The 27,353-nt window shown below is 34.2% G+C and overlaps 1 protein-coding gene and 1 pseudogene across 1 annotated transcript; one reads left to right on the top strand and one right to left on the bottom strand.

Moving 5' to 3' along the window:
• Positions 1-5,482, top strand: LOC120113554 (cold-regulated protein 27-like). The gene is made up of 6 exons (XM_039134677.1): positions 1-201; positions 836-1,024; positions 1,121-1,304; positions 1,999-2,108; positions 2,218-2,235; positions 5,471-5,482. The coding sequence occupies exons 1-5, from the start codon at positions 91-93 to the stop codon at positions 2,227-2,229; spliced, it is 606 nt and encodes a 201-aa protein (XP_038990608.1). The 5' UTR covers positions 1-90; the 3' UTR covers positions 2,230-2,235; positions 5,471-5,482.
• Positions 2,928-26,724, bottom strand: LOC120113577 (annotated as a pseudogene).
• Positions 26,725-27,353: the final 629 nt, after the last annotated feature.

The following is a 27,353-nucleotide window of genomic DNA, read 5'->3' as shown; positions in this document are numbered from 1 at the left end:
TATTTCTCTCTTTTCCCTAAAAGGAAAAATTTAAAATTGTTTCTTAGTCTAATCTTCTCAACTCGGGATATTTCTTTTTGGTTTTTCTGCATGGAGGGTTTTAGAAGAATTGAGTCTCGGACTAGTTCAGAGGCTTCTGCCTCTGAGTTGACTCCTCAGAGATCACCGGAGTTTGCTCACCATGGACAAAATCCAAGCCTGGTACATCCTCTTCTCCTTCTTCTTCTTCTTCGTTCTAGATCTTTTATGGTTATTGATTTATCCATGAATGAATTTGAGTCATGGATTTTTTTTTCTTTTTTGAGGAAAGCTGTGTAAACTTGAGTGGTATGGATTTAGTTTTTAAATCAGCTAAATTTCCAAACTTCACTTTAAAGCATATGATGTTTAGTAAAGAAAAAAACTGTTCACATGGTAAATTATTATCATTTTCAATCATGCATATCCTTTTTATTTTCATTTATAACGTTTCCGTTTAGCTTTAAAACTAAGGTTTTAAGAAAAAAAATGCTAGTTTTTATCATTAGATGTTTCTAACTTCCATGTAGCTTTGTTAGATGGGTAATATTAATTGAGGATTTGTAACTTGGAAGCATAAAAATTTGATTATCCCTTTTATTTCTTCAAGAATTTAATTAGCTAATTCACATTTTTTTCATCACATATTTCATGGTATTGATGCTATAGATGTAGTTGGCTCTAATCTGATCTCCTTAATTATGTATTTTTCTTTTTAAAATCTGGGTTGTTTACTGCTTTCTAACCCGCTTTTACAAAATGATATGTTTCCTTTGGGAAAACTTACTAATCATGGCTGTTAATGATAACACAATAGGATTCTCTGATGAAAGAATCCACCTCTACAGAATGGACAAATGAGAAGCACAATTTATACCTTAAATCCATGGAAGCATCATTTGTTGACCAACTATATGATTCCACGAGTTCCCTTGGCTGGAACTCAAAGGAGAAATTTTCAGGGTCAAAATCATCAAGGAAACCACATTGTATCTCTTCAGGCCAGGTTGGAGTTTGATCTCTGCTTCTTGATAATGATGGAATTGCCTCTCTATTCCCTATGTCGATTCTTATTTTCTGCATTTTCCAATATTCGATGCAGTTTAAGGTTCTTCGAGGTGGTTGCTGGAAGAAGATCAATCTTGAAAGACCTGGATTTCTACTAAATAAAAGAGATGGCTCTCATTCTTTTGTGGGGAGTCCTTGGATCCAGCACTTCAGATCTGGTTCAAAGTCTTGTGGTGTTTTAGCCTCTTGTAGTCTTCAAGATAATGCTTCATCCAAAGGTAATAACAAACATTGTAAATGTGAAAGAAAGCAATTCCAGTTTATCAGCTTCTTAAACGCTTTCAAGCGTATGACAGTAGAACAAATCCCTGCAGCAGTTATATTTTGGTGCGTGTGTGTTGTCAATGACTAAGAAAGATTCCAAACAGATATTATCTTGTAATCACTCAGACTATTAAATATAATGGTGTGTTCATAAAGATATTATCTAATTTTCGTGTTTTAGGTGCATGTGGAGTTAATTCATCCAATCTTAGATTGCTCAATATTAGACTTTTTAAAGTTGATTTGCCTATGTTTAAGTTGAAGTCATATAACCTATGTTTTCACCTCTAATAAAATCATGCTTTGTTTCTATTATTTGTTTGCGGTGTATATGATATAGTATGATTAGTATCCTTCTCTATACAGTTCAGAGCGTTAAAGCTTACAATTTGAACATGAGTTCAATTCAGTTAGTCCGCATATTCGTATGCTTCTCGCAATCATGGGTGTGCTGTTAAATGTCATGCAACTTTGGAAAAATATATCATCCGGTCAGTTCTGTAACACAAGATTGTTCTATGCGTTTATTTGTTTTTAGTACACAACGTCTACCAATGGATTCTCTAGGTTGCAAAAGAAGAGATGCTTGAAGTGATATCTTTCAGCTATCAAAATAATTGAATAACAGGTACGTTGGTGATTTTGCAGAAGTGTCGGATCAGAACTTCGAAGACGAAGAACAAGGTGGAAAGACTAGCAGTGAATGTAGCTCAAAGAAGCTGGAAACTCTGGTAACTGATGCTTCATGCAATGATCAGGTAAAATTTCTCATCAATGATCTTTTACTTATCGAATAGCTAAGATTCAAAAAGAAATAATAGAAGCCACTTATTTTAATCCTAGGCATTCTTCTGATTTTGTTTTTAGGTTGTTCCATGAGGTGAAGTCTGGACCAGCTGCGATAAATGTGAGACTCATTTAGAAAAAAAGCAAGTGATTTGTGTAATTGCATCCTGATACAGTGAGCAAACAGTTTCCATAGACGTTCATTTTTGGTGACTTGAGTAACTTCATTTTTTGAATGCCCAATGTTTTTGTCTGTACATATATTGTGTTGTCATATCATATAGCAGGGATGGGTTGAGGAGTTGGTAAGGCGATCACCCCAAAATTTTGAATTCTCTTTTAATTTAAATATTTTTTTCTCAATAATATGTTATCATCTTGTTAAAATCTTATGAGTTTGTCCGATATTAGTATATAATCGACTATGATAATGATGCCATTTTGAGTGGGGGATGTCGTAAACTATTTAACAACGATTCGTGTTGAAAGCCAAAAGAAATGCTTTTAATGATGCATTGCACGGAAAGCATAAATAAACTTATAAATGTGCTTGTTTAGCCGCATAAATCAATTTCATTATTGGTGGATGAACAATAATAGCAGTAAACTAAATTACGTCATAGGAATTAGAAAGTATAATATAGCTATAGGAACTGAAACCAAATTCGATAAGAAGAATGGAGTCGTCTCGAGATAAGTATAACACGACGGCGTTTAGCAAGTAAATGCTGAGGGTGTTGTCGTCTATTCATTGTACATTATCCTCTCCGAGTCACAGCTAGTCTGCTCCTCTAACAAAAGGCCACTTTGCAATCCCAATCCATTACCCATAGAAGCCCACGCGTTCCCTTTCCATCGCCGCCACTGTGGCAGCCCTGGTGGAAGCGGAACCCGTTGAGAACCTCAAGAAGTACGTCAAGTCCAGTCTCCCTGGTGGATTCGCGGCTCAGACTATCAGGGATTTCATAACCACCAATGGAACAGCTTTTACTGAGCTCAAAGGGTGCTGAAAGTGGTGCTGGAGGGTACATTCTTAATGTCTCCTTAATTATGGCTTGGATATACACCAATTTACTAATGTCTGATTCTTGCACGAGCCTGTCCTTGCCAACATGTGTATCTAGTTCTTCTTGGCCCTTTTTGAGTAAATGAGGTTTGTTCAGCAGTAGGGAAAGTGCTCAGATTAGGGTAACTGTTGTCGTATCGCCACCTGCTAAAATCATCCATGAAATCCCTTTCTTGTTCACTTTCGTCCCAAACGCCATTCTTCCTATGCTCATTTAACCATCCCCCAACGACGTCGTCCAACTCCGCCGCAGTTTTCTTCATCCAACTCTCATAGCCACCCAAATCTAGCTTCCGGAGAAACGGAACTGCATCTCCGATTACAAATATGCCCGACAAATAGAAGAAATCCCTCAAGGCCTTACGGTACCGTGACACCACTTGCTGCTCCTCTTTAGCAAAGCCGGAATATCCCTTTCCTGTCACCGTTCTAAGAATAACGTTCAAAGTCAAGTCGGAGAACCGTTTCTTCATGTCAACGGATTCAACACCAAATTCACCAGTCTTTTTAGCTCCGCAAAACTTGTGTAAATCTTTCAGTGACCCTTCTATTTCCGATACGAAAACTTTCTTCAGCTGATCGATCCTATGATTCGGTAGCACCTCCAGCATCGTTATCTTCCTCATTTCACGCCAGTAGTGTCCGTAAGGAGAAAACCCAAACATGGCGTAGTTATAGCCCATGTGTTCGGCGGTTTCCATTTTGGAACGAGACGAAACGGCCATGTCATTGGTGGTGAATATTTCTTTGGCTACTTCTCGTGGACTGACCACCAAGGCTTGATGAACACCTAACCGGATCGTGAAGGCAGGTCCGAGTTTATCAGCCAAGGCTCCCAGTGTTACATGAGCGGCCTTGGAATCCCCTAACAATGGGTGATGGCCGATTATTGGCCATGCACCACCTGCTTCTGGTGCAGCTTTGCCGTTGGATCTTTTTAGTTTACTGTAGAAAGACAATGTTGTGAGGGTAAGAAACAGGAGAGAAATTAAGAAAAGGGAGACTAAAATGATCCATCATGCAAAGCTTAATTTAGTTGTGTATAGACTATAGAGAGACGTTGTGTTAGGGGAAGGTTTGGGCTTTTGAATGTATATATATACTTTGCTGGGTCTAGCAAGACAGCATATAGTTGAGAGAGAGGATTTTATTTTTATTTTGTTCCAATTTGCAACCCAAATATTCATTAGTTTTGTGTGTCTTAAGTATTTTTCTTGTGGATTGAGGATGCTACTATCCTATGGGGAGGGGGTCTTGTTAGTCTGCTTATCATAGGTAAAATTAAATTAGGGTATACTACCTATTCAGTCACCAAACTATTATTTTTAAAAAAATCATACTTGACATTACGTTTTGGTTATGTCTAGATCACTTGTCGTTAAAAAATTAACGTTAATACTAACATGATATTCTTATTTTTCAATACTGATATGACATTATTTTATGGTGATATTAAGGTATCACCATTATTTTTTTAACGGTGGGTAACTAAAACAAAATTAAAATGTAACGATAATTATGATTTAAAAAAATAATAATTGGATGATCAAAACAGAAACTAAACAATAGACGAGTGACCAAATAGTTAGTTCATCCTTTTCTATTTTTCTTTTGTCATTTCTACGGGCGGGATTGGTTAGTCCTTTGTGAAGTTGTTCTTTCAAGTGTTAAATACAAAACTCACTTTGAGCTGCCAATGCCAACAACAACAACAACAACAACAAAACCCAATTCCCATATGTATGGGGTAAGGGGGAGGTAGGGTAGTAGGCTACCCCCAACGCCAGGTTGAGAGTAACTTCCGTGGAAGACCTCCGGCAGTCAGAAAATTAAAAATTTAGATAAAAATGCAATGCATGTATAAATAAATACATAAATACATAGCTAAACAGTATTCATATGCAGTCATTAAAATCATATGTGCGTCTGTAACGGGAATTAATCCCTGCATAATTATCCCTGCGAAAGAATCTCTGCATATAGACATAAGCATAAGATAAGATCCGGCTAAATTTAAAAGAGGAAACATGAAGAGAATGATACACAGAAGTAAACGTTAGCAAGCCCAGTTCTAATCCTTCATAAATACCAATAACAGAAACATATAAAAAGTATAAGTCATGGAAAATACTACAAAGACATTAAAAGAAGACAGAGGTGATACACCCTATAGATGTGACCCACACTACTCGACTACCCTAGTCTTTAGCCTCCATATTTTCCTATCAGAGGTCATGTCTTCGGTAAGGGCTAAATCCCTCAAATCAGATCTCAAGCAGTCTTCCCACTTTCGCCTTGGTCGTCCTTTCCTTCTGGCACCGTCGACTGTAATCGACTCTACCCTCCTTACCGCATCCGACGGTAGTCGCCTAAGGACATGCCCAAACCACCGTAGTCTTCCCTCCCTCAATTTTTCGGAAACAGACACCACCCCCAAGGACATCCCTAATAGCAGAGTTTGTCGTCATATCCCTCAGAGTCTTACCACATGTCCATCGAAGCATTCTCATTTCTGCGGCCTCAATCCTCCTTACGTGATCCTTCTTGGTTGCCCAACATTCTGATCCATACAACAGCGCTGGTCTTATTGCCATTCTATAAAATTTTCCCTTAAGTTTTAGAGGGACCTTCTTGTCACACAGAACTCCAGTAGCGGCCCTCCACTTTAGCCATAGACTAAATAAACTATAAAGTGTGTTTGACACCCTGGTTGGTGGTCAACTGGTCACATATAAGTGATATGTTAGTATGTTACGGTGGTAATTGAGATCTGTTTCATGCGTCAGATAATAGGGAAAAATTATATGATTAATTTAAACAACATAAGTGATTAATTTAGTTTTGTTTATATAGAAATAAAAAAAGCAACATGATTGAAAATTGATGGGAAAATTTGAAACTTTTATAACATTCGACTGCAATCAGTTTTGAAGAAAGAGTGGTGGGTTAAGAATTTGAGAAAAACGAGGGGTGATTTTCTCAAGGTATGTAAAACGCCCACAGTTCCATGCTATAGTCATCAAGACGGCCGATCTTTTCTAAATAAAGATGTAAACAATGAGTTAAATATTAACGATTACATAGTACAAACCATAAAAAACTATATCAGCAGAACAAAAGAGCTAGTCAACGAACATGAATCGAGTGACTTTAATAGTAAAGAAATTATTATTATTTTTTGAGAATTTGGGTTTAAGCATAAAAAATATTAAGGGTGTGAGCATTTAATATTAAAGATTGAGAGTTATCTTTAAACAAATATTATTTTATACTTATATTAATTAAAAAAAGCTATCCAAGGTAGCAACCAATGTTTTTAAAACGGACCGGATATTGAACCGGTGAAGGTACTGGTTCACTAGTTCAACCGCGGTTGAACCGGATTTTATATAAAATAATATTTTTTTTAATTTTACATAATATTCAAAGTAATATTAATATATATGTAACAATTTTTTTAAGTTTACAATATTAAAAGGTATAAAAATATCACAAGTCATAACATATATAAATTAAAAACCATAAAATTAAGTGAAACAAAATGATTCAAAGCAACTACAACATAATATTTAAGGTAAAACATATTAAATAATAAATATAATTATATAACTATAATAAAAAAAATAAAATTGGGGCTTAAAAAATCATAACAAATGATGTCATTTGGTTTAATTTTTTTAAAAAATAATCTCACATGACTAAGAAACATAGAAGAGCATCCCAAAAGTTTAAAGAGTAAAAATATGAGAACAAAACAATCTCACATGGCTAAGAAACATAGAAGAGCATCCCAACTTACTTTTATAAAAAATAGAGGTAATTTGACATTCAAAATCATGGAGCCTTTTGGTGAGCACAGAGCGAACTATTTTTTCGCTTCAATTGAGCTCAAATTTTAGGCTTCAATCGAACTTCTAATTTTTTTTGAGTTTGAGCCTTTTCGAGTTCAAGTTTTAATATTATATTTCGAGTTCGAGTTGAACTTGATAATTTTTAGCTCGTGAATTTTTGAGTCGAGTTGAGCTTACTTTTAAAGTTTTCGAGTTCGAGTCGAGCTCAACAATACTCGAATTTGACTTGGCTTGTTGAACAAATGACGTCGTTTGGTTTAATTTTTTTTAAAAGAAAAAAGTGAATCAACGATTCAAATCGATTTTGCCGGTTCACCCCGGTTTTATCGGTTTTCAGCCGGTTCATTGCCAGCCAGGTTTTGTGAGGTAACCGGACCGGACAGGGTGCAACCTCGACACAACCTTCCAAAGTGTCAATTTGTGTGTGACCCGAGAAGCAACAGAAGCATCATCATGCGCGAGAGTGTTTGAAGATAGTTTACTCGGATTTGTATTATGTGTATAAATAAACTATATTTGTGATTATATTTATTGTTAGAAATAATATTGTTTTGTAACATCCTAATTCGATACGACTCAAGGTTGACCGAATTAGAATGTCACACAGAACTACCGAAGTGGCTAACCTAAAATTTTTCTCTTTAAGACGTTTGTAAAACATCATATAAAGACCATTTGATTAAACGTAAAATCAAATATAAATAGTTTAATCAAACATCGAGGAGCTCCCAAACAAATACATCAAAATAATACCTTCGAGTATTTGAAAATAACGTTACGACTCAAGTACAAGAAGATCTATGAATAATACATGTCCTTTAAAGAATAAGACTTAAGATGTACTCTACTACTCAGACTGTTTGGAACGTCTACTGCGCGATAAGCTCCTCGAATGTTCCTCCTAAGGACCTGCGATCAAAAATACATTTCGAATGCTGAGCTCACTAACCCAGTGTCACACTAACAACTAAACCATACTAAAAGTGTTCATTAAATGCTCATGATATCGAGTGCAATAAAGAAAGTTAGTATACTTGTATGCTGCACATTACTCTAGGGTAGACATCATGGTGTGGTCGGAGAGTTACACATCTCGGGATGCACACCCTTTTAGCCTACCTAGGGTGAGATTCGAAATTTCTGCATCGGACACAACACTCGGCTAACTCATCCCTCACGAGTGTTCGAGCCTCACGCCCTAGTTTGTCTCAAAGTGCCTCGCACACTTGCTCAAGTATATCCAAATATTATATGACTCGAAACTATCGCCATCCGCTAAAGTAACTTGGGTGTCCTGACTGTTTCTCGAGCATCAACCAAGGCTTGTTTTATTTAATCATACATGATATTGTTTCTAGCTTTAATTATAATTTAACAATGTTCTCACTTTTAGTTTTATTGGATGGTGTTTTGGTATTATTGGGTCCCTCAAAATTTATTCTAAGTCTCTTGAGTCCCTTGCCCAAAAATGTATGATGGTAGGGGTGTAAATGATCCGAGTTGAGCTCGAGTATTGCTGAGCTCGACTCGACTCGACTCGAAAACTTAGAAATGGAGCTCGCTCGACTCAAAAACTCGCGAGCTTAAAATTTTTAAGCTCGACTCGAACTCGAAATCTTGAACTGAAGCTCGTGAGCAGCTCGAAATGAAAAAAAATTCTTAAACTTAACTCGATTGAAGCCTCAAACTCAAACTCAAACATGAACCTTAAATACATGAAATCTTACTGTATTTTTAAAAAAAATATCAATACATAAATATGAATATTATTAATAATTTATTTTTTAAAAAATAAAATCTTAATATATTATATTTTCGAGCTGCTCACGAGCTTTTCAAGTTGAATATCGAGTAGCTCGTTTCGACTCGTTAAGAACTCGAGTCGATTCCATTCGATCCGAGTATTTATCGAGTCTTGATTGAGTCGATCTTGAGTAGCTCGCGATCTGTCTTGCTTCATTTACAGCCCTATATGATGGTATTGATACCGAGATTCTTAATATTGGTAACGAACCATGAGTATCGATACTCGTCTTTGGGTATCGATACTCACACAGTGATTACAAAATGAGAAAATAGGGTAGTAGTGATACTCTTAAACTAGTATTGATACTTCTAAGCTAGGGTATCAATACTATTTAGGGTATCGATACCAAATTTTGCTTCGATGTTTTGAAAAATACCTCTGTATCAATACTCATACTAGGAGTATCGATACTTTACCCTCAGTATCGATACTCCTATGAATACCAATACCAAAACAAGCTACAAGAATGCATGAAGTAAACTTGGTATCGATACTACACTGCGAGTGTCAAAACCCGACTAGTAGTATCGATACTCTTTGGATGCGTACCGATATTTTCCTTCCCAAAATCCCTTATTTTTAAGCTAGCTGATGAATAATATCGTTATTGTTCTTCCAGTACTGATAACCAAACCTATAAATGCACTGTTTAGACACGAAAAGGACTCCCAAATCCACCCTAAATGCCCTACTAAGGTTCCTAAACATTCTTAAAGTTTTATGTATGAAAGAATGAGTCATAATAGGTCTTTAAACATGTTGAAAACACCAAAACTTAAATCTACCATGGATACTCATTTATCCTCATAACTTAATACTCAATAGCTAGATGCATTCTAATGATTCAAAAATGGTATGAAGGAGTTGTGAATGTGTTACCTTAGTTTTCCATCTGTTGTAAATGCTCTCAAATCAACAAAGGGTCAACTTCTCATTTCCTTTACCCTTGAATTACTAATCAAAGACAAAGTAAACGAGTTACTAACTCACCCATGAGCTTGGATTGAATTTAAGGACACTTCCTAAAATTTAAATCCACTAAAAACGAGCTATTAACATTTGATTTCATAAACCCCACTAAAACCCATTTATGGCTACCATGGCTCAAAACTTGTGTTGGGATGCTTGAAATGAAACTATAATGATAGAGGTTTTAAACCTTACCTTTAGAATTTCAAATGAGGTTTGCAAGGCACTAAAGTTTGCTCATTTCTTCAATACAAAAAAAAAAGAAATTAGAAAGGGTTTGAACGAAGAAGAAGATAATGGTGAGAAAAAAAGAGATGAAGAGATTTCAACTTCCCGCCTTCAACCCATTTATGGCTACCATGGCTCAAAACTTGTGTGGGATGCTTGAAATGAAACTATAATGATAGAGGTTTTAAACCTTACCTTTAGAATTTCAAATGAGGTTTGCAAGGCACTAAAGTTTGCTCATTTCTTCAATACAAAAAAAAAAGAAATTAGAAAGGGTTTGAACGAAGAAGAAGATAATGGTGAGAAAAAAAGAGATGAAGAGATTTCAACTTCCCGCCTTCTCTAACCGTTTACATCATCACTCATTAAGGGAATTCAACCTTTGAATTCATAAATGGTACATTTACACTTTTGGTCCCTCATTTTTTTCATAATTTAAAAGTATAATCTTTATGTCATCACTTAGACTTAATCTAAGCCCAACCCATACAACTTGGGTCAAGTCTTCTTAATATGTTGATGGGTCATCCTACACTCTCTCTTGGGTTCTCCCGAAACTCCTAAGTTGAGATTTGGAGCGTTACAATTGTAAAATAAAATATCAATAATAATTATAGTAAGTAAATTTTAAAAATATATTAATTTTATTATATTATGATAAAAAAAATATTATTTTAGAAGTAATTTCATCTTCATCACTCTAATCATGATATAGACGCTATTTTTTAAAATTAACATGAACATTTTGTAATGGCCCAAATTCTAAGTTAGTAGGTTTAGTTTAAGTTGGGAGAGAGCTAAATAGACCTATTAGCTTGTAGGGAGCCTTAAATCAAGTTTGAGTGGAAATTGGGCTTGGATTTAGCCCAATAGTTGGTAAAAAGGACATTTTTATGTTGTAATCAAAGTTAAGAAGACCAAGGAGAGAATCATACCTTTTTTATAATTTTAAAAGTTGAAATCCTTAATTGGTTGATAATATCATGTCTGGGGCTTCTATTTTTCCCACTATTCTTTGTCTTCTTCCTTCTCCTTCATCTCCCCTTCTTCTTTTCCAAGGAGTAAAAAAAGGTTAGAACTTGATAGCAAGAAATTCTAGTCCAATTTAGTGAAGGTAAGAATTGAAACCAGTATCCTTAAAGCTTCCATTTGAGACCAAAAAATCAAGTTTTGGTTTTGGTGACTAATGTGGGTTTTAGTGGGGGTTTAGAAACCTAAGAGAAAGAATCTCATTTTTGAGAGATTAAAGCCTCAAGAAATGTTCTAAACTCTTTTATAAGCTTCCCAATAACATTAGTAATCCTTGTGCTTGATTTTGTCTAGTGAGAGAAGTTGGAGAAGGCTCCAAAACTAAGGGAAAAGAGAAACTAGAGATTGGTTGAGCTTAGGTGTTTCCAATAGCTTAGGATATCAAGGTAACTCACTTCTAACTTTACTATACCACATGTAGGACACTAGGTGTGTTTGTTAGATTGTATGAGTTATAAAGCATTTTCTTGATAGATTTTGGTGTTTGGTGTTTCTCAGCATGTTTATGGACTTATTATGACTCCTATTATCAAATATAACACTCTAATAACATTTAGGGACCTTAGTAGGACTTTTGGGTGAGTTAGAGGGTCATTTTCATGACCAAACAAGGCAGTTTTGGACACGAGTATCGGTACTGGAATAATAGTACTGATACTATTCATTAATTAGCTTAAAACAAAAGAGTTTTCAGAGGGAAGTATTGATACTATTGGCCCAACTTCAATACTCGCAGGGTGGTATCGATATCGAGCACACTTAGTAGATTTCAGTAGGCCATTTTGGTTTTGGTACTCATATGAATATTAGGAATTTTTTAAAACATCAAAGCCAAATTTAGTATCGATACTTAAGAAAGTATCGATACCGCCAACCAGAAGTATCAATACTGCCAACCAGAAGTATCGATACTCAAAATAGAATATTGATACTAGCCTTTTGCTATTAGCCTTCAATAAGTATGTTGTATCGATATCCAGAGATCAGTATCGAAACTAAAGGGCTTAGTATCAATATTCACAAATAGTTTTAGGTAAGAAACCTAAGGGTTTTAATAGATGGTTTTGAAGGACCCAATTATACTAGAATACCATAAACCATAAAATAAACTACAACTGAGAACAATAATAAACTCATAACAACTAGAAATTGTAACAAATAGGTTATATAAAACTAGCCTTGTTTAATGCTTGGGAAATAGACATGACACTTAAGTTACTTTAACAGATAATGATCGTTCAGTTCAGATATATCCTAGTCAATGCCAAGGCACTTTAGATGCCAGTTGGGCGCAGATGCCCTAAGACTCGAGATGAAGTAAGTTGGTCGGGTGTATGTTTTTGATGCAATTTTGGATATCACTCCAAATACCCAAAGTTATTTTAAAAAAGCTAGAATGTTGTGTGCTCCGAGGGGCAGAACCCTTAATTATACCATAATGCCGACCTCAATATGTCATATCAACATCATATGTATTCATACGTACCTGAGTAACTAGCACGCTCATTTAGTGAATGCATTTAGTATAGTAAATTTATTATTGTGGCAATAATCTCATAAGCTCATTATTCGTAATGTGTTTTCATGCACATGTTCTTAGGAAATCGTCCGTGGAGCGTTATCGTCATCAGATACTCCAGTTCAGTAGAGACTTTAGAGTACGTTTTGATTTGTGTTAGAGGACCTGTAATATTGTAGACCAATTTTACATTCAGTCATAACTCTGTTTTGTATTAAACTCAGTATTTTTTATTTTAGATATTTGGGAGCTCAACATTTTGTAAACTCAGATTCATTACTTTTTATTTTATATTACTATATATGACTTTTCGCACAATGATTTATAATTATTTTTAAAAGAAAAATTTTGGGTTAGCCAATTCGATGTCCCGTGTAACATCATGATCCATCGATCTTCAGGTTGGACTGGGTTAGGGTATTATATTTAGTGGTATCAGAGCATAATGTTTAGTCATTCCTAAGACCCGTGGGTTAGAGTCAGTTAGTGTCTATACATGTACATAGCTTTAGAGATTCAAGAGTATTACAATGACTGAAATGACGATAATAACCTATGATTCAAGAGTATTAGTGACAAGTGTATAAAATATATGGAGATAGAGTTTATGAATTGAAACAAGGGAATTGTAACGTATATGGATAAGAGTACAGTTAGATAAGTTGAATAAAGTTAAGGATTTATAAAAAGTTTAAGGTGATGAAAAAAGATATGTGTATTGTGATTCGAACAAGGATTTTATAAAGAATAAGATTTGTGCAAGGAGTGTTGAATATCTGAGTTATGAAAATGTTATAAAGATTGAGGATCAGGGATAAGTATGAAGGATATGAAAAGAGTATATGAGTATAAAAGAAAAGATATGATCCATATTTTAAGAAGATTTTGATTGCTGGAAGAATAGTTAGATGGAAAATTTAAGATGAAGTTAAAGTTTAAAGGATCAAGTGTGATAAAGATTATATTGAGGCATGGATTGTAAATATGATTAGAAGTAAGAACAATATGTCAGATGATGTGAAAGATTAGTTGATTCAGTAAAGTGTATGTTTTAATCATTTATGATGAAGATTTATGGATTTCATTTTGATTAAGCAGATTTAATCAGAGAAATAAAGAAGGATTATATGTATTAAGAAGGTTAATAAGTAGTCAAGGGATGATGAAATAAAAGTTGGTGATCATTGCAAGGCAATTAGAGGTTGATGAGGAAAGTAAGTAGGTGATGATTTTTGAGTGAAAGAATTGATGAGTAATGTTTACATGATAAATGATATAATATGAATGTAGAAAGAAAAAAGGTAGTTGAAGAAGTGAAGCAATGAAAGCCATGTTTGTTAATGATAACTCAAAAGATTAAGGTGAAGAGACAACCAGAGAATATGAATAGGATATGGGTGGACATTATCTTCATCTATTAGTGCAATGAAAATTTGAGGATGAATTTTCTTAAAGAGGGGAGATTTTTAACATCCCAAAGATCGGGTTAGTGACTAAAATTAGAATTTTAGTCATTTGGGGATCAACTTAGGAAAATTGAAAAGTTTAAGGATTTAAATAGAAATATTTTAGTGTTGGATTAAATTGTAATTATGGAATGAGTGAGAGGCATTATGGTAATTTAAGCTTAAAATATATTTTCCCCTTAATAAGAGTGAAACACGTGGGCTTTGAAGAGTTATCTGGAACTCTTCTTCTTCTTCCTTCTCTCGTGTGCTTAAGCTCAAGCCTCAAAGGTGAGTTTTAATTTTGATGGTTAATTCTTGAATGTTTGAGTTGGGTTTTATTATTTGAGTGTTATATAAGCTTAAGGAAAGCTTATATAAGCTTAAATCATCAAGAAGAGAGAATTAGATGGGAAATTCTATTAAGGGTTTAGAAATGAACTTTTGATATAAATAGGTTTTTGAAGTTCTAATGATTAATTTGACTTATCAATAGTTGAATTAAGAGATGCGAAGTGTTAGAATTGAATTTATAAAATGTTGAAATTTGAGTATGATTCTTGAATTTCATAAAGAGGATAGGATATTAAAGTTAAATATGGGATAAATGAATATTAATGAGGTTAAGCATGCATATGTAAGTTAGGAATATAAAAGGGAATGAAAAATAAACCATTTGAGTTGAATTGAGTGAATTTTTGGGCTCAAGAGGTAATTTCTGTGCAAGGTGTATCGATACACATTCACGAAAATGTTCAAAGTGTTTTGATACATTAAGGAGTGTATCGATACCCCCTTTAACAAGAAAACTTTTGAGTGTAATTTGTGTATCGATACATAGATAGTGTATCGATACACGTTAAGGAATGTACCGATACACTATAGTTGTACTAATACACTTCAAAGGGAAAATAGAAATAAATCTTTCTGTTAGTTTAAGAAATGAAAGATTAGATTATATCAATTGGATACTGATATGTATCAATACATGATTGTGTAGACGTTGATCGAAAGCAAAGTTCAGATAGATCGGCAGGGTATGATACACAAGAAAGAACAAGAGTTTAAGAGTGTTCATTGAGACTAGGTGAGTACATGATATTAAGTGTACGTGATGTCTAAGGAATTAAGACTTGCGATGAGTCTAATTCCGATAATAGATGACATGAGGATAAGAATACAAGCATGGAGTGATATGATATTTATGAATATTAGATCATAATCATGTGGTGATACAATGCTAAATGTATATGAGTAAATGCATGTGTCTAATTGTTGAGTTCAAAGCTTATATAAGCTTAAATCATCAAGAAGAGAGAATTAGAAGGGAAATTCTATTAAGGGTTTAGAAATGAACTTTTGATATAAATAGGTTTTTGAAGTTCTAATGATTAATTTGACTTGTCAATAGTTGAATTAAGAGATGCGAAGTGTTAGAATTGAATTTATAAAATGTTGAAATTTGAGTATGATTCTTGAATTTCATAAAGAGGATATGATATTAAAGTTAAATATGGGATAAATGAATATTAATAAGGTTAAGCATGTATATGTAAATTAGGAATATAAAAGGGGATGAAAAATAAACCATTTGAGTTGAATTGAGTGAATTTTCGGGCTCAAAAGGTAATTTTTGGGCAAGGTGTATCGATACACATTCAGTAGGTACCGATACATCAAGGGTAAAATTCAGGAAAATGTTCAAAGTGTTTTGATACATTAAGGAGTGTATCGATACCCCCTTTAACAAGAAAACTTTTGAATGTAATTTGTGTATCGATACACACGTTAAGGAATGTACCGATACACTATAGTGTGTACTAATACACTTCAAAGGGAAAATAGAAATAAATCTTTCTGTTAGTTTAAGAAATGAAAGATTAGATTATATCAATTGGATACTGATATGTATCAATACATGATTGTGTAGACGTTGATCGAAAGCAAAGTTCAGATAGATCGGCAGAGTATGATACACAAGAAAGAACAAGAGCTTAAGAGTGTTCATTGAGACTAGGTGAGTACATGATATTAAGTGTATGTGATGTCTAAGGAATTAAGACTTGCGATGAGTCTAATTCCGATAATAGATGACATGAGGATAAGAATACAAGCATGGGGTGATATGATATTTATGAATATTAGAGCATAATCATGTGGTGATACAGTGCTAGATGTATATGAGTAAATGCATGTGTCTAATTGTTGAGTGCATCGTTATATGTGAACTATGTGAATGTATGTATGTGTGATAATATGTTAGGTGATCGTAAGAGATAAAATAAATGATAAAAGATATATGAAAGTGATATGACTTATATTTGTTTCTATTAGAATGTTACATGATATGTTATGTATGTTAAATGAGTTATGTGAATATATGACAGTGTAATAAGCTATGATAAAGGTTATAATGGAAGTATGTGATTGTATAAGAAATTATATGAATTATATATGAAAACATGTATATGTTATGAGATAAGACTTATGACTATGAGCTATGTTGAAAAGAATACAAGTAAATGTGAAAAGCTATGTGATACGTGAATGTGATTTACATGGAAATATGCTATGTGAAAGTAAACTATGTGCCTATGTGAAGTTGTGAAATGGTATAAGAGATAATGCCTATGTCATGTGTTATGAGAGCTATAGGAATAGTTGGCATGCCAAGAGTCGAGGGTTCTACGTGGTCCTTCGAGATATATGTGTTCTACGTGGTCCTTCGAGATATATGTGTTCTACGTGGTCTTTCAGGACATATGTGTTCTATGTGGTCCTTTGGGACATAGTGGTCCTTCGGGACAAATTTCTACGTGCCTCTAGTGGGATTTATACGAGTTGTAGTGACAGCATTATGCACAACCTCTATATACTCACATACCTTAAGTTCTCAAAAGTATACATGGGCTAAACAAAGTGATAACATAAGAAAATCTTGTATTATATTATATTTGTTATATGTGAAAGATATATTAGGAAATAATTACAAAGGTTAAAATTAAAATATATGTTCTAAATGGATTAATGGTAGAGATAATGTGATTAGAATATGATGCTATGTGTGTATGTATATATTTGGTTATATGAATTGGCATATGATATTTGTATTATATTATGATATGAATTGTAAAATGTTCATGCATTATTGATTATATAGAAATGATAAGTATATTGATGATGATTATGTATGAAAACCAACATTGTATTACATAATACAGATATACAATTGTAATTGGTTATACTATTAGTGTATATATATTCATGCCTCAATAAGTCATCGACTTAGCGTGTGAATGTTTCACACGTAGGTTTGGAATTGAGAAGAGAAGTAAAGAGGAGCAAGACATGTTAGCATCTTCCTTACGAAGATCATTTCAGAAGCATATTGAATATATGTATTTTTTTTATAGAATTTGGTTGGCATGTATTTACAAGATTTGAATTGAATAGGCTTGATCGGTTTTGTAAAATAATTTGATTGTCTTTATTAATGTAAAGTACTCATTATCTTAAATGAAGAATTTAAGATTTTGTATATTTGTAAAGAACAACATTTTGAAAAGTCAATGTGACACATCAGACTCGGATCCGGGTCAGATACGGGTTGGGCATGTTACAGAGGTGCATTCTTTACCCAATAGGGCTAACATAACCGAAGAAGAATAGGACATCGCGTCAAGATTCATCGTCGGCTTAAACTAAAACATCACTGATCTTCCTGACCTCCATGAGTACGAAAACCTTAAAGATACACTAAAGATGGAAATAGGAATTGAAGAACAAATCCAAAGGAGATCCGATTTAGAGAACATTACCAAGGTACTTCATCCTCTTACCAATGTAATCCTTCAAATACTTCCTCACCTTCTACTCAATATTCTCTAGAAAACCCAACAGATGAAAAACCAGACAAGGAGAAACAATGACCAGCAAATAATGACACACTTCTAGCCCTTAAAGATCAAATGATAATTTGTGAGGATGCAAGGAAAGTAAAAAAAAAAAAAGTTGAGAAAGAGGCAAAAGTAAAAGAGGTCACTAGTTATAAGTACTGATTGCCTTGTGCCTTCGAAGCTTCTTCTCCTGGAGTTCTTTCAAGTTATTGTGAGGGAGATTAATCTTCACACTCCAATTTGGCTTTTCATCGCGACTAGGAGGGTTCAATAGAGCTATATTATTGTGTTTGCATTTTCATTGCAACTAGGAGGGCTCGATAGGACATTATCCATCTATTTTCCATCTTCACCATCATCACCTTTGATATCCACCTTTACAAGGGAGATCTTTTGATTTCTTGATTATCATACTTTATTTTTAAGTTTTTTATCTTTTGTTTATATTATTATAATATTATTTTTTACCTTGTTTTCAATACCTAAAAGAAACCCTAAAAACCCTACTTACTACTGCCACATTCCCCTATTTATTCCCCATTATTCTTCATCGAGTCTAGAGCTTTCTAGGTTTGATTCTTCAGCAAGAGAAACATTCATTAATCCACCATCACTTCCTTATCATCGACTTACGGTCAAGTTATAACCGTTGAAAGTGAAGGATAACGATGTGGAAAAGAAAACGTTCAGGACTATATACGATCATTATGAGTTCTTGGGGATACCATTTAGACTCACCAATGCCCTAACAGTATTAATGGACTTGATGAATCAAGTCTTTCAACCCCTTCCTAGATCAGTTCGTAGTTGTGTTTATAGACAAAATCCTTGTGTACTCACGATCAGGGAAAAAATATGACATGCACCTCTATATCATCATTCAAACACTATGAGATCGACAATTATATGCTAAGTTTGGGAAGTGTGAGTTTTGGTTGCCAGAGATTTCATTTCTATGTCATAGTATGTTAGCCGATGACATACAAGTTGACCTTGAGAATATTTAGACCATAGTTGAGCAGGAGCCACCTAAGAATATGTTAGAGGTGCGTAGTTTCATAGGCATAGTCAGGTACTATCGTCGATTTGTTTAGGGATTCTCTATGATAGTTACTTGACTAACTAAATTGTTTAAAAGAGGATTTTTGTAATATCCCAAAATCAGGGCTAGTGACTAAAATAGAGATTTTAAAACTTTGAAGTATGATTTTGAAAGATTTAAAAGTTTAGGGATTTAAATTGGAATATTTAGTGGATGTTAGTTGGTAATTATTAAAGGAAATAAAGGGTAAAATAGTCATTTGACCAGAAAGATTTTTTATCTTTCTTTTGAGGCTATAAAACACGTGGAAATGATGAGAAAGAAAAGAAAAGTCTGGAGCTTAGGTTATCTCCTTTCTCTTCTCTTCCCATAAGCTCCATGGCAAAGGTAAGTTTAATTTAAGTTGGTTAATTCTTGAGTTTAAGCTTAGTTTTGATTCTTGGGGGTGTTACATTTAATGGTATCAGAGCTAAGGTTTAGTCGATTCTAGGCTTAAACCGAAGGTAAAAGAGTTTTAAAAATGTGTACATGCCAACTCAAACTGAAAATTTCTGATCTGATAGTGTAAGGAGTATGTTGTCTTGCTAATAGAATAAGATTTGTATGATACAGTATAAATGGATTATAGAAATTGTCGAAGTGAATCGATAGCTGACAAATCTGATGGTGATAGCAATTCACCTGCCCTGGCCAGGCAGGATGAAGAGCGGAAACCTCAGAAAGTGTCTTATAAGATTAAAGGTTGATTTCAAAAAGTTGAAATCATATATGAATAATGATAGAAAGTTTTTATTGTTTTGAATCGGAAAGGTGATATGGATCCGTTTTGTTATTTCGTGGATAAGATAGAATATGTTGAACAAGTGTCATCATAAGAGAGTTAAAAGATCAAATGATGCAGTGATAATTGGTAAAAGAATTCAAGAACAAGTGTATCAGTGACAAGCGTATAAGATATATATATATATCTAAAGTTAGAGCTTATGAGTTTGAAATGAAGAGATAGTATTGTGTATTAGCAAGAGTGTGAATATGATAAGGATTTGCAGTTAAGATGGAAAGAGTTAGCGTTGGCTAACCCAGTATGTGATGAAAATGTACTGGAATTAGAACATGATGTTAGGGTAAGTTAACCAAGTATGATGCAGATTTGTATATGGTGGTGTATTCTGACTATGGAAATGAAAGGTAGTAAAAGTGATAAGGACTCATATGATTGAGGGAAACATAAGTACAAGAGATGATAAAGAATGATGTTCTGTATAAGTAAAGTTGACTATCAAAATCATGAAAATGTGATAAGTAGTGATAGTTAAGGATAAATATACGTGATATAAAAGTGCAAATGAGTAGTAATATATGAGTTTGAAACATTGAGTAAGATATCGCTGATAAATATATGATAAAGATCAGTAATCAGAGATAAGTATAAGTGATAGGAAAAAAGAATATGTGAATATGAAAGGAAATATATGATTTATGTATAAGGAGATTTTGATTTTGAATGAATAAAGAAATAATGGAATAAAGAAATGAAAATGATTGAGTTTAAAGGATCATATACAATAAAGGTTATACGGAAGTGTAGATGATAATTTCAATATAGAAGTAAGAAAAGCGTGCAAGGTGATGTGAAAAGATTCTTTAAAGTGTATGTTAATCATATTTAAATAAGATTTAAGGTTATGTTCTTGGTCAAATGATGATGGAAAACGAGTTTGGTTATTGTTATAAGGTAATTTAGATGGATTTATGAGATTGAGAGATGAAAATGGATGTTATTGTCTACGTGATGAGTGACATTATATGGAATTTTAGAAATGGTCAAAGGAAAATGCTGAATCGAAGGAGAGAAAAGACAGAAATTGATTGAGGTTACTGGTTACTATTTATACGGTAAGCGACAGTAGATGAATGTATAAAGGAACGAATGTGGATAAAAAACATTAGAAGATATGTAGAGGTAATGTACTTATCGATGTGTACAGTGAAAATTCGAGGATGAATTTTCTTAAACGAGGGGAGATTTGTAATATCCCAAAATCGAAGCTAGTGACTAAAATAGAGATTTTAAAACTTTGAAGTTTGATTTTGAAATATTTAAAAGTTCAGGGATTTAAATTAGAATATTTAGTGGATGTTAGTTGGTAATTATTAAATGAAATAAAAGTAAAATGGTCATTTGACCATAAAGATTTTTTATCTTTCTTTTGAGGTTATAAAACACGTGGAAAGGATGAGAAATAAAAGAAAAGTCTGGAGCTTGGGTTATCTCCTTCCTCTTCTCTTCCCGTAAGCTACATGGCAAAGGTAAGTTTAATTTCAGTTGGTTAATTCTTGAGTTTAAGCTTAGTTTTGATTCTTGGGGGTGTTACAATTCCCCTTCATTTGGAATAATAAGCGACATAAGAGCTTTGAGCAGTTGAAAACCATCCTAACTCAGGCCTTTATGTTGACTCAACTGGAGTCAGTTAATGACTTTATAGTTTTAAATGATGCTTTATTGAATGGTCTTGGATGTATCTTGATGCAGGAAGACAAGGTTGTAGCTTGCACATCTCGTCATCTTAAGCCACATGAGCTTAATTACCCCACCCATGACCTTGACTTAGCTATGTTTGTGTTTTCCTTGAAGATATTGGGACACTACTTATTTGGTGAGAAATGTCACATTTTTACTGATCACAAAAGTCTTAAGTATCTACTCACACAGAATGAGTTGAACTCGAGGCAGCGTACATAGGTCAATTTTCTTAAGGACTACGAATATGTGATAGACTAACATATGTGTGAAGCAAATGTTGTAGTAGATGCATTGAGCAGGAAGTCGATGACAGAGTTCCGAGCTCTTCTAGTACATTTGAGCTTGACTAGTAAAGGTGGATTGTTAGTCGAGTTGTGAGTTGAGCATGAGTTAGTAGGCTAGACTGAGAGATTACAGAGTTTAGACGATCGATTAAGGCCTCAAATTAAGTAGGTTTGCTAGGACAAAGCCCCATGCTTTGAGTTACGTGATAGGGGTGTGTTATACTTCAGGGGTCGGTTGTGTGTACCATAGACGCTCAGTTTCATAGTAAGATCCTTCATGAGGAACATTGCAGTCCACTTCCAGTTCACCTAAGAAGTAATAAGATGTATTAGGAGTTTTGACAGTTGTACTGGTAGCCGAGCATGAAAAGGGAAGTGTTAGAGTTTATTGCTAGATGTTTAGTGTGTCAGAAGGTAAAAGCACACCAGGTTTCTTCAGGTTTACGTTAACCCATTCAAATTCCTTAGTGGAAATGGTATAGAGTTACCATGGACTTTGTGATAGGTTCATCCATGACTAGACAAATACACGACGTAGCTTGGGTCATAGTAGATTGTTTAACTAAATCAGTCAATTTCCTCCCAACTAGGATGGATTATACCTTAAAGAGGTTAGCTCAGTTGTACATCCATGAGATAGTGAGGTTGCATGGGGTACTGACTTTCATCATATCATATAGAGATCCATGATTCACTTTCTGATTCTAGAAACCCCTTCATGAATCCTTAGACACCAAACTAAACTTCAGTACCATTTTCCACCCTTAGACAGAGGGTAAGTCAGAATGTGTCATTCAAATATTAGAGGACATACTTAGGTGCACCATCATAGATGTCGAGGGTAGTTGGAGGACCACCTGCCAGTAGTGGAGTTTGCATACAATAACAATTTTTAGTCGAGCATTCAGATGGCTCCATATGAGGCCTTGTATGGGTACAAGTGTAGGACTCCGCTTTGTTGGACAGAGCTCAGCGAGGGTAAAATAGTGTGACAAACATCGTTTTACTCGTCAAAAAATCCCTCTTCTCAAAATAAAATAAATAGAAATAGGTAGTAAAGTGGAGAAAATGGTCGATCAACGAGGACTTAGAAATTTCTGATGCAATTTTATGTCGATTTCAATCCATGAATGTAAGAAAAATAAATAAAAAAAAGGGAGGGGTTTTGTAAATCATATATAAGAAAAGTAGAAAATAAAGATTAAAATTGAAGTAAAATAAAAGAAAACATCAATAGAGATTGAAAACAATATTGAGAAAATCACCTCGAGCTAGCTTTTTTTCAATTTTGTTTGATCATTGAAATGGATTTTTACTCTGGGATTCATGCCGGTTATAATCTACAAGGCCCAACCCATTGTAACTTGCCTTTCTCTTTCGTAATCGATCTTTCCAAGTTACTCTTTGAAAGTTGATTCTTGAATGGACTAACCACAAATATTGTCATTAGAACAAACATATTAAGTTTTGAAAAAGCCCGACTCAAATTACGTTATCTCATCGAGAATTGAATCTAATCTCAATTTTCCTTAGCATATTGTGCTAAGTGTGTTCATAGGAAGTCGAATTTTCCATATGTCGATCATTTTTCCCAACTATAAATTAAAACAACATCCATACCAACGTCGACTTTTTGAAATGAAAGTGTTTTAATTTTGTAAGTAATGCTAATTGCCAAACTAAGAAAACAAGAAATTAAGAATGTAAGTGCTTTTCAATTCTCACACATGGAATTGAGTCATCGCTAGCTCTCGGCTATAAAGAAATTAGCTAAGCATGATATAAAACACTTAGAATGTTTGTGAAAATTGATAAAAGCTTAAAGTAAAAAAAGAAATGAAAACAAAAAAAGGAAATTTATAAAATTGAAAACAAAGTAACAAAATATAATTCAAAAAAAAGATAGATCATCTCCAAGCCTTACCTATAGAAGGTATTTATAGGCTTCTAATTTCCTAAAAATAACAAGAAATTCAAAATAAATCAAAAGATAATTCATGTGTTTTTAATTTCAAATTTAGAAACTAATTTTCCTAAGATATCTCCTTAGATCATGCTGACTAGGCTACTTCCAGGATCTTCCTCGTGCTGACTAGACCTTATAGATATTTCCAAGTTAAACCCGTGTCGTGCCCATGTCTCCATCCGCGATTATGAACTAAAAAATACAAATTGCAGTATTTTTCGGCAAATTTCAGTAAACATGTCACTGCACTGAAAATAAACGAAATACAATCCAAATCAACAGTGATATTCATAAAATAGGAGAATTATCAAGTAAAAAATAACAATTTAAAATGCCTATCAAATTCCCCTCACTTATCTCATGCTTGTCCTTAAGCATGCTTTGATCAAACTAGTTAAGAATTTAATTTACTTTTCCTTCATTTCGTTTCATACCCCAAAGCAAATTATGAAAGTCAAGCTCACACTAACAACTTAAATCAAAAACCAATCAAATGAATAAACACAAGTAAGATTAAGTCAAACAACATTGCAACTTCTAATCATTCATCAATCAAAATTCAACCTAACTTAATTCCTCACAAGGATTCACTCAATCCACTCAAACATGTTTCAGATGCAAATATGCTCAAAGTCAGAACTAAAGAAGAATTTCCATAACCTTTTAACATAATTAAATCTCCACTACTTAATAGAAAAAAATGCAAATATCATTGGGTATTTAAAAAGGGTGTAATTGGGGATTAGATAAAAGTAAGGAAAATACTATAAATGAGGTTTGTAATCAAGACAAAGAATTTATTCAGACGATTTAACCAAGTTAACAAGAAAACTAAGATAAATGAAACAATCAAATATTTACATAAAAGACATCAAAAAAACCATTTTTCCTGCTTTTCTTATTTTTCTACTTTTTCTATTTATTTCAAATGTTGTTGTTTTTTCCTTCTATTTTTGTTATTTTTTATTTTTTCTTTTTCTAGGAACAAGGTTACTCACAAGCTTCAATTCTTTGTCTCTACAAGGGTGAAAAGAAAGTGAAAAACAAAAAGGCTCGGGGGTTTAAGATTAAGGTGAAAATAAAGGAATGGAAAAAGGCTCAAGATGGTTCACTAATGGAGTGAATCTAAATGCCCAAATCATATCAAAGCACAAAAATTCTTGTGTAATCACAAAATGTATCATGCCACAAGTTCTAGAGTTTTAAGATTTTGTTCGACACACTCAAACAAGAAATAGAGCATAAAAATTAAGTAACATGCTCAATGCTCAAAATCTTACCAAAGTGTGTTCATCAATCAAGTTAGGCGAAATTCAATCAACAAAATCTAGGAATGTCACAATGAAGTCATATTAAATTCCTACTCATGCAATTCAACTATTAAAGTGTTCATATTCAAAATATTTACATGAACTTAAACAATCATAACATGGTAACAATAATCGATGGAAACGAAAAATTTCAACCTAGTATTCAACCAATTTAATAAAGCATACAATCAAAAAGTTTCACAAGACAAGTAAGATGAAATTCAATGAAATCGTTACCCCCTCACTTAAGTTGTATTGCCCTAATACAAAAATAAAATAAAAAACGCAAGAGAAAGGGTAAAGAATACTTCCCATGTTTATTTGTGACCACGGCCGCAACTAGGGCAGAGATAGGACAAAATATTTGTGATATTCACCTTGATAGAGTGGAGGCGACCGGTGAAATCATGCATTTGTTCTTGCACGTTCAAAAGCAACGACAGTTGAGAGCGAGGTGGCATATTTCGACGAGTAAAGAACCATTCGGTTCATGATGTCAACACTCCTGGTGGAACAAAATAAGGCGCGACCATTGTTTCGACATGTAAACCCATGGAATCCAAGCAACGTTCATCTAAGCCATTCATAGAAAACACATAAGTAAAATCTATAATATCAAAATTAGCAATACGAGCAGCTAAATTAGTAATGTAAGAACCAAGGATTAAAGGGTGATTGGATCAAATAATGATCTCGAATGCATGGACAACCCAAAAGCCCAAGTTTACCTTTCAACCGGTGTACATACACCAAAGAAAAAATAAATCGGTCTTACTCAAAATGCCAAAAGAGTCATTTCAACCCGAATAGTTATAAGCCAAAAACCGGTGTATGTAACATTATGCCTGATCGTGAAGGTGAATCGCCTTGGTCAAGTGAGGACCAAAGGGTTGATCTCCAAAACTGGTAAGTATGGAATAGGCCGAATAGGCATCGAACTCCGGAGGGATCTCAGTTAAAGCAGTTAAATAATCTAGACTCTTGAAATAGACATGCTAAATTGATTTCCACACAAACGAAACAAAACAACATCACGAAATTTGACAGAGAAATATTGAGACTGTGAAAATGTGAAAGTCGAATAAAACTCGAAAACTAGTTCATAAAAAGTGTCGTTTTTAATTTGTGAAAATAACTTCCAACGAATTGCATCAAAGTATGCATGATCAACATCTTGAATATAAAGATTTTCAAGAGTGCGGTTCGGGATAAACTTACATACTCGGAAGGGATGATGGTAGATGCATTTAAAACGAACTAGCTGGTCATATTTGAAGTGGAGGAAACCTTTTCAAAATCTCTTCAGCAGGAACCACATAAGTGCATCCGTGTCAGTTACGTGCTGGATTTTCTGATGTCGGTGGTGGGCTACCAGGGGGTGACGAAAATATATTTATGCTAGATGCGTAAAAAGGAGAAGAAGGCTGGCTGTCATGGAATTGGCGCGATGGATTCGCTGTAGGTCCTCTTAAAAAGAAACCAGCAGAGAAATCCTATGTATAACCAAAGGAATGATGATACATTAGTAAAGGTCAAATGGAAACAGATTCAAAATTTACCTCAGGGTTATTGTCTGTCTCCGCAGAGTGCATTGAAAATGAAGGAATGATCGAGTGCCTCGGTCGAGAGAAAGAAGATGTCACAGTCGGCATTGAATGGAATGACGGGGTTGGTGATCGAGGAGGTAACAGACGACAGGCAGTGCTCGATTCGACAATGTTTGGGTGTCGCAAGTGACAGTTGATGGATGGAGGAGAAGGAGGTGGTGCAAAGAACAGCTCGGGTTCAACATAATGGGGCGTTTGGGCTTGTTTTTGATACCCACCATGTCGACCAGGAGCCGTATAGGTCTGCTCGAAATTGCTTGGAATCTCCACAAACGCTGCCGGAGCGAAGAATCGACGTCACCGTCGAGCACCGTGAATGGAAAGAATTGGATGTAATTGCCTTGGTTGTGCATTCGGACCATTACAAAGATTGGGCAGCGGCGGATCGGTGGTGGCGTTAGCAACTGGTGGTGGTGAAGGTTTTGTGCATGAGAAATAGAGAAAAAAATAAATAAAGAAATGGAAAGAAAGAAAGAAAAAGGAAGGGCGGCAGGCAGGTAAAAGCAAAAGAAGGGAATTGTTTTTGGTTTTTAAAATGTACGTGCGAAGATAGGGTTTGTTTTGTTTGAAAAATTGAAACATTGAAGGGGATTAGCCGGCCACAAGGGGAGTGAGATAAGGTGGGACTGTTTCAAATTTGAGCGTAAATAAAATTGGGATAGAGAAGTGCTAAT

Source organism: Hibiscus syriacus, unplaced genomic scaffold (genome assembly GCF_006381635.1).
Source record: "Hibiscus syriacus cultivar Baekdansim isolate YM2019G1 unplaced genomic scaffold, ASM638163v2 tig00110210_pilon, whole genome shotgun sequence".
NCBI lineage: Eukaryota > Viridiplantae > Streptophyta > Magnoliopsida > Malvales > Malvaceae > Hibiscus > Hibiscus syriacus.
This window is presented reverse-complemented; position numbering and strand designations above follow the sequence as displayed.

What these genes read in the sequence shown, in the direction of transcription:
- LOC120113554 (XM_039134677.1), top strand. Translation starts at nt 91, where the DNA reads ATGGAGGGTTTTAGAAGAATTGAGTCTCGGACTAGTTCAGAGGCTTCT. An exon ending in ATGGACAAAATCCAAGCCTG is followed by an intron (nt 202 to 835) that starts GTACATCCTCTT and finishes ATAACACAATAG; the next exon opens with GATTCTCTGATGAAAGAATC. An exon ending in AGATAATGCTTCATCCAAAG is followed by an intron (nt 1,305 to 1,998) that starts GTAATAACAAAC and finishes GTGATTTTGCAG; the next exon opens with AAGTGTCGGATCAGAACTTC.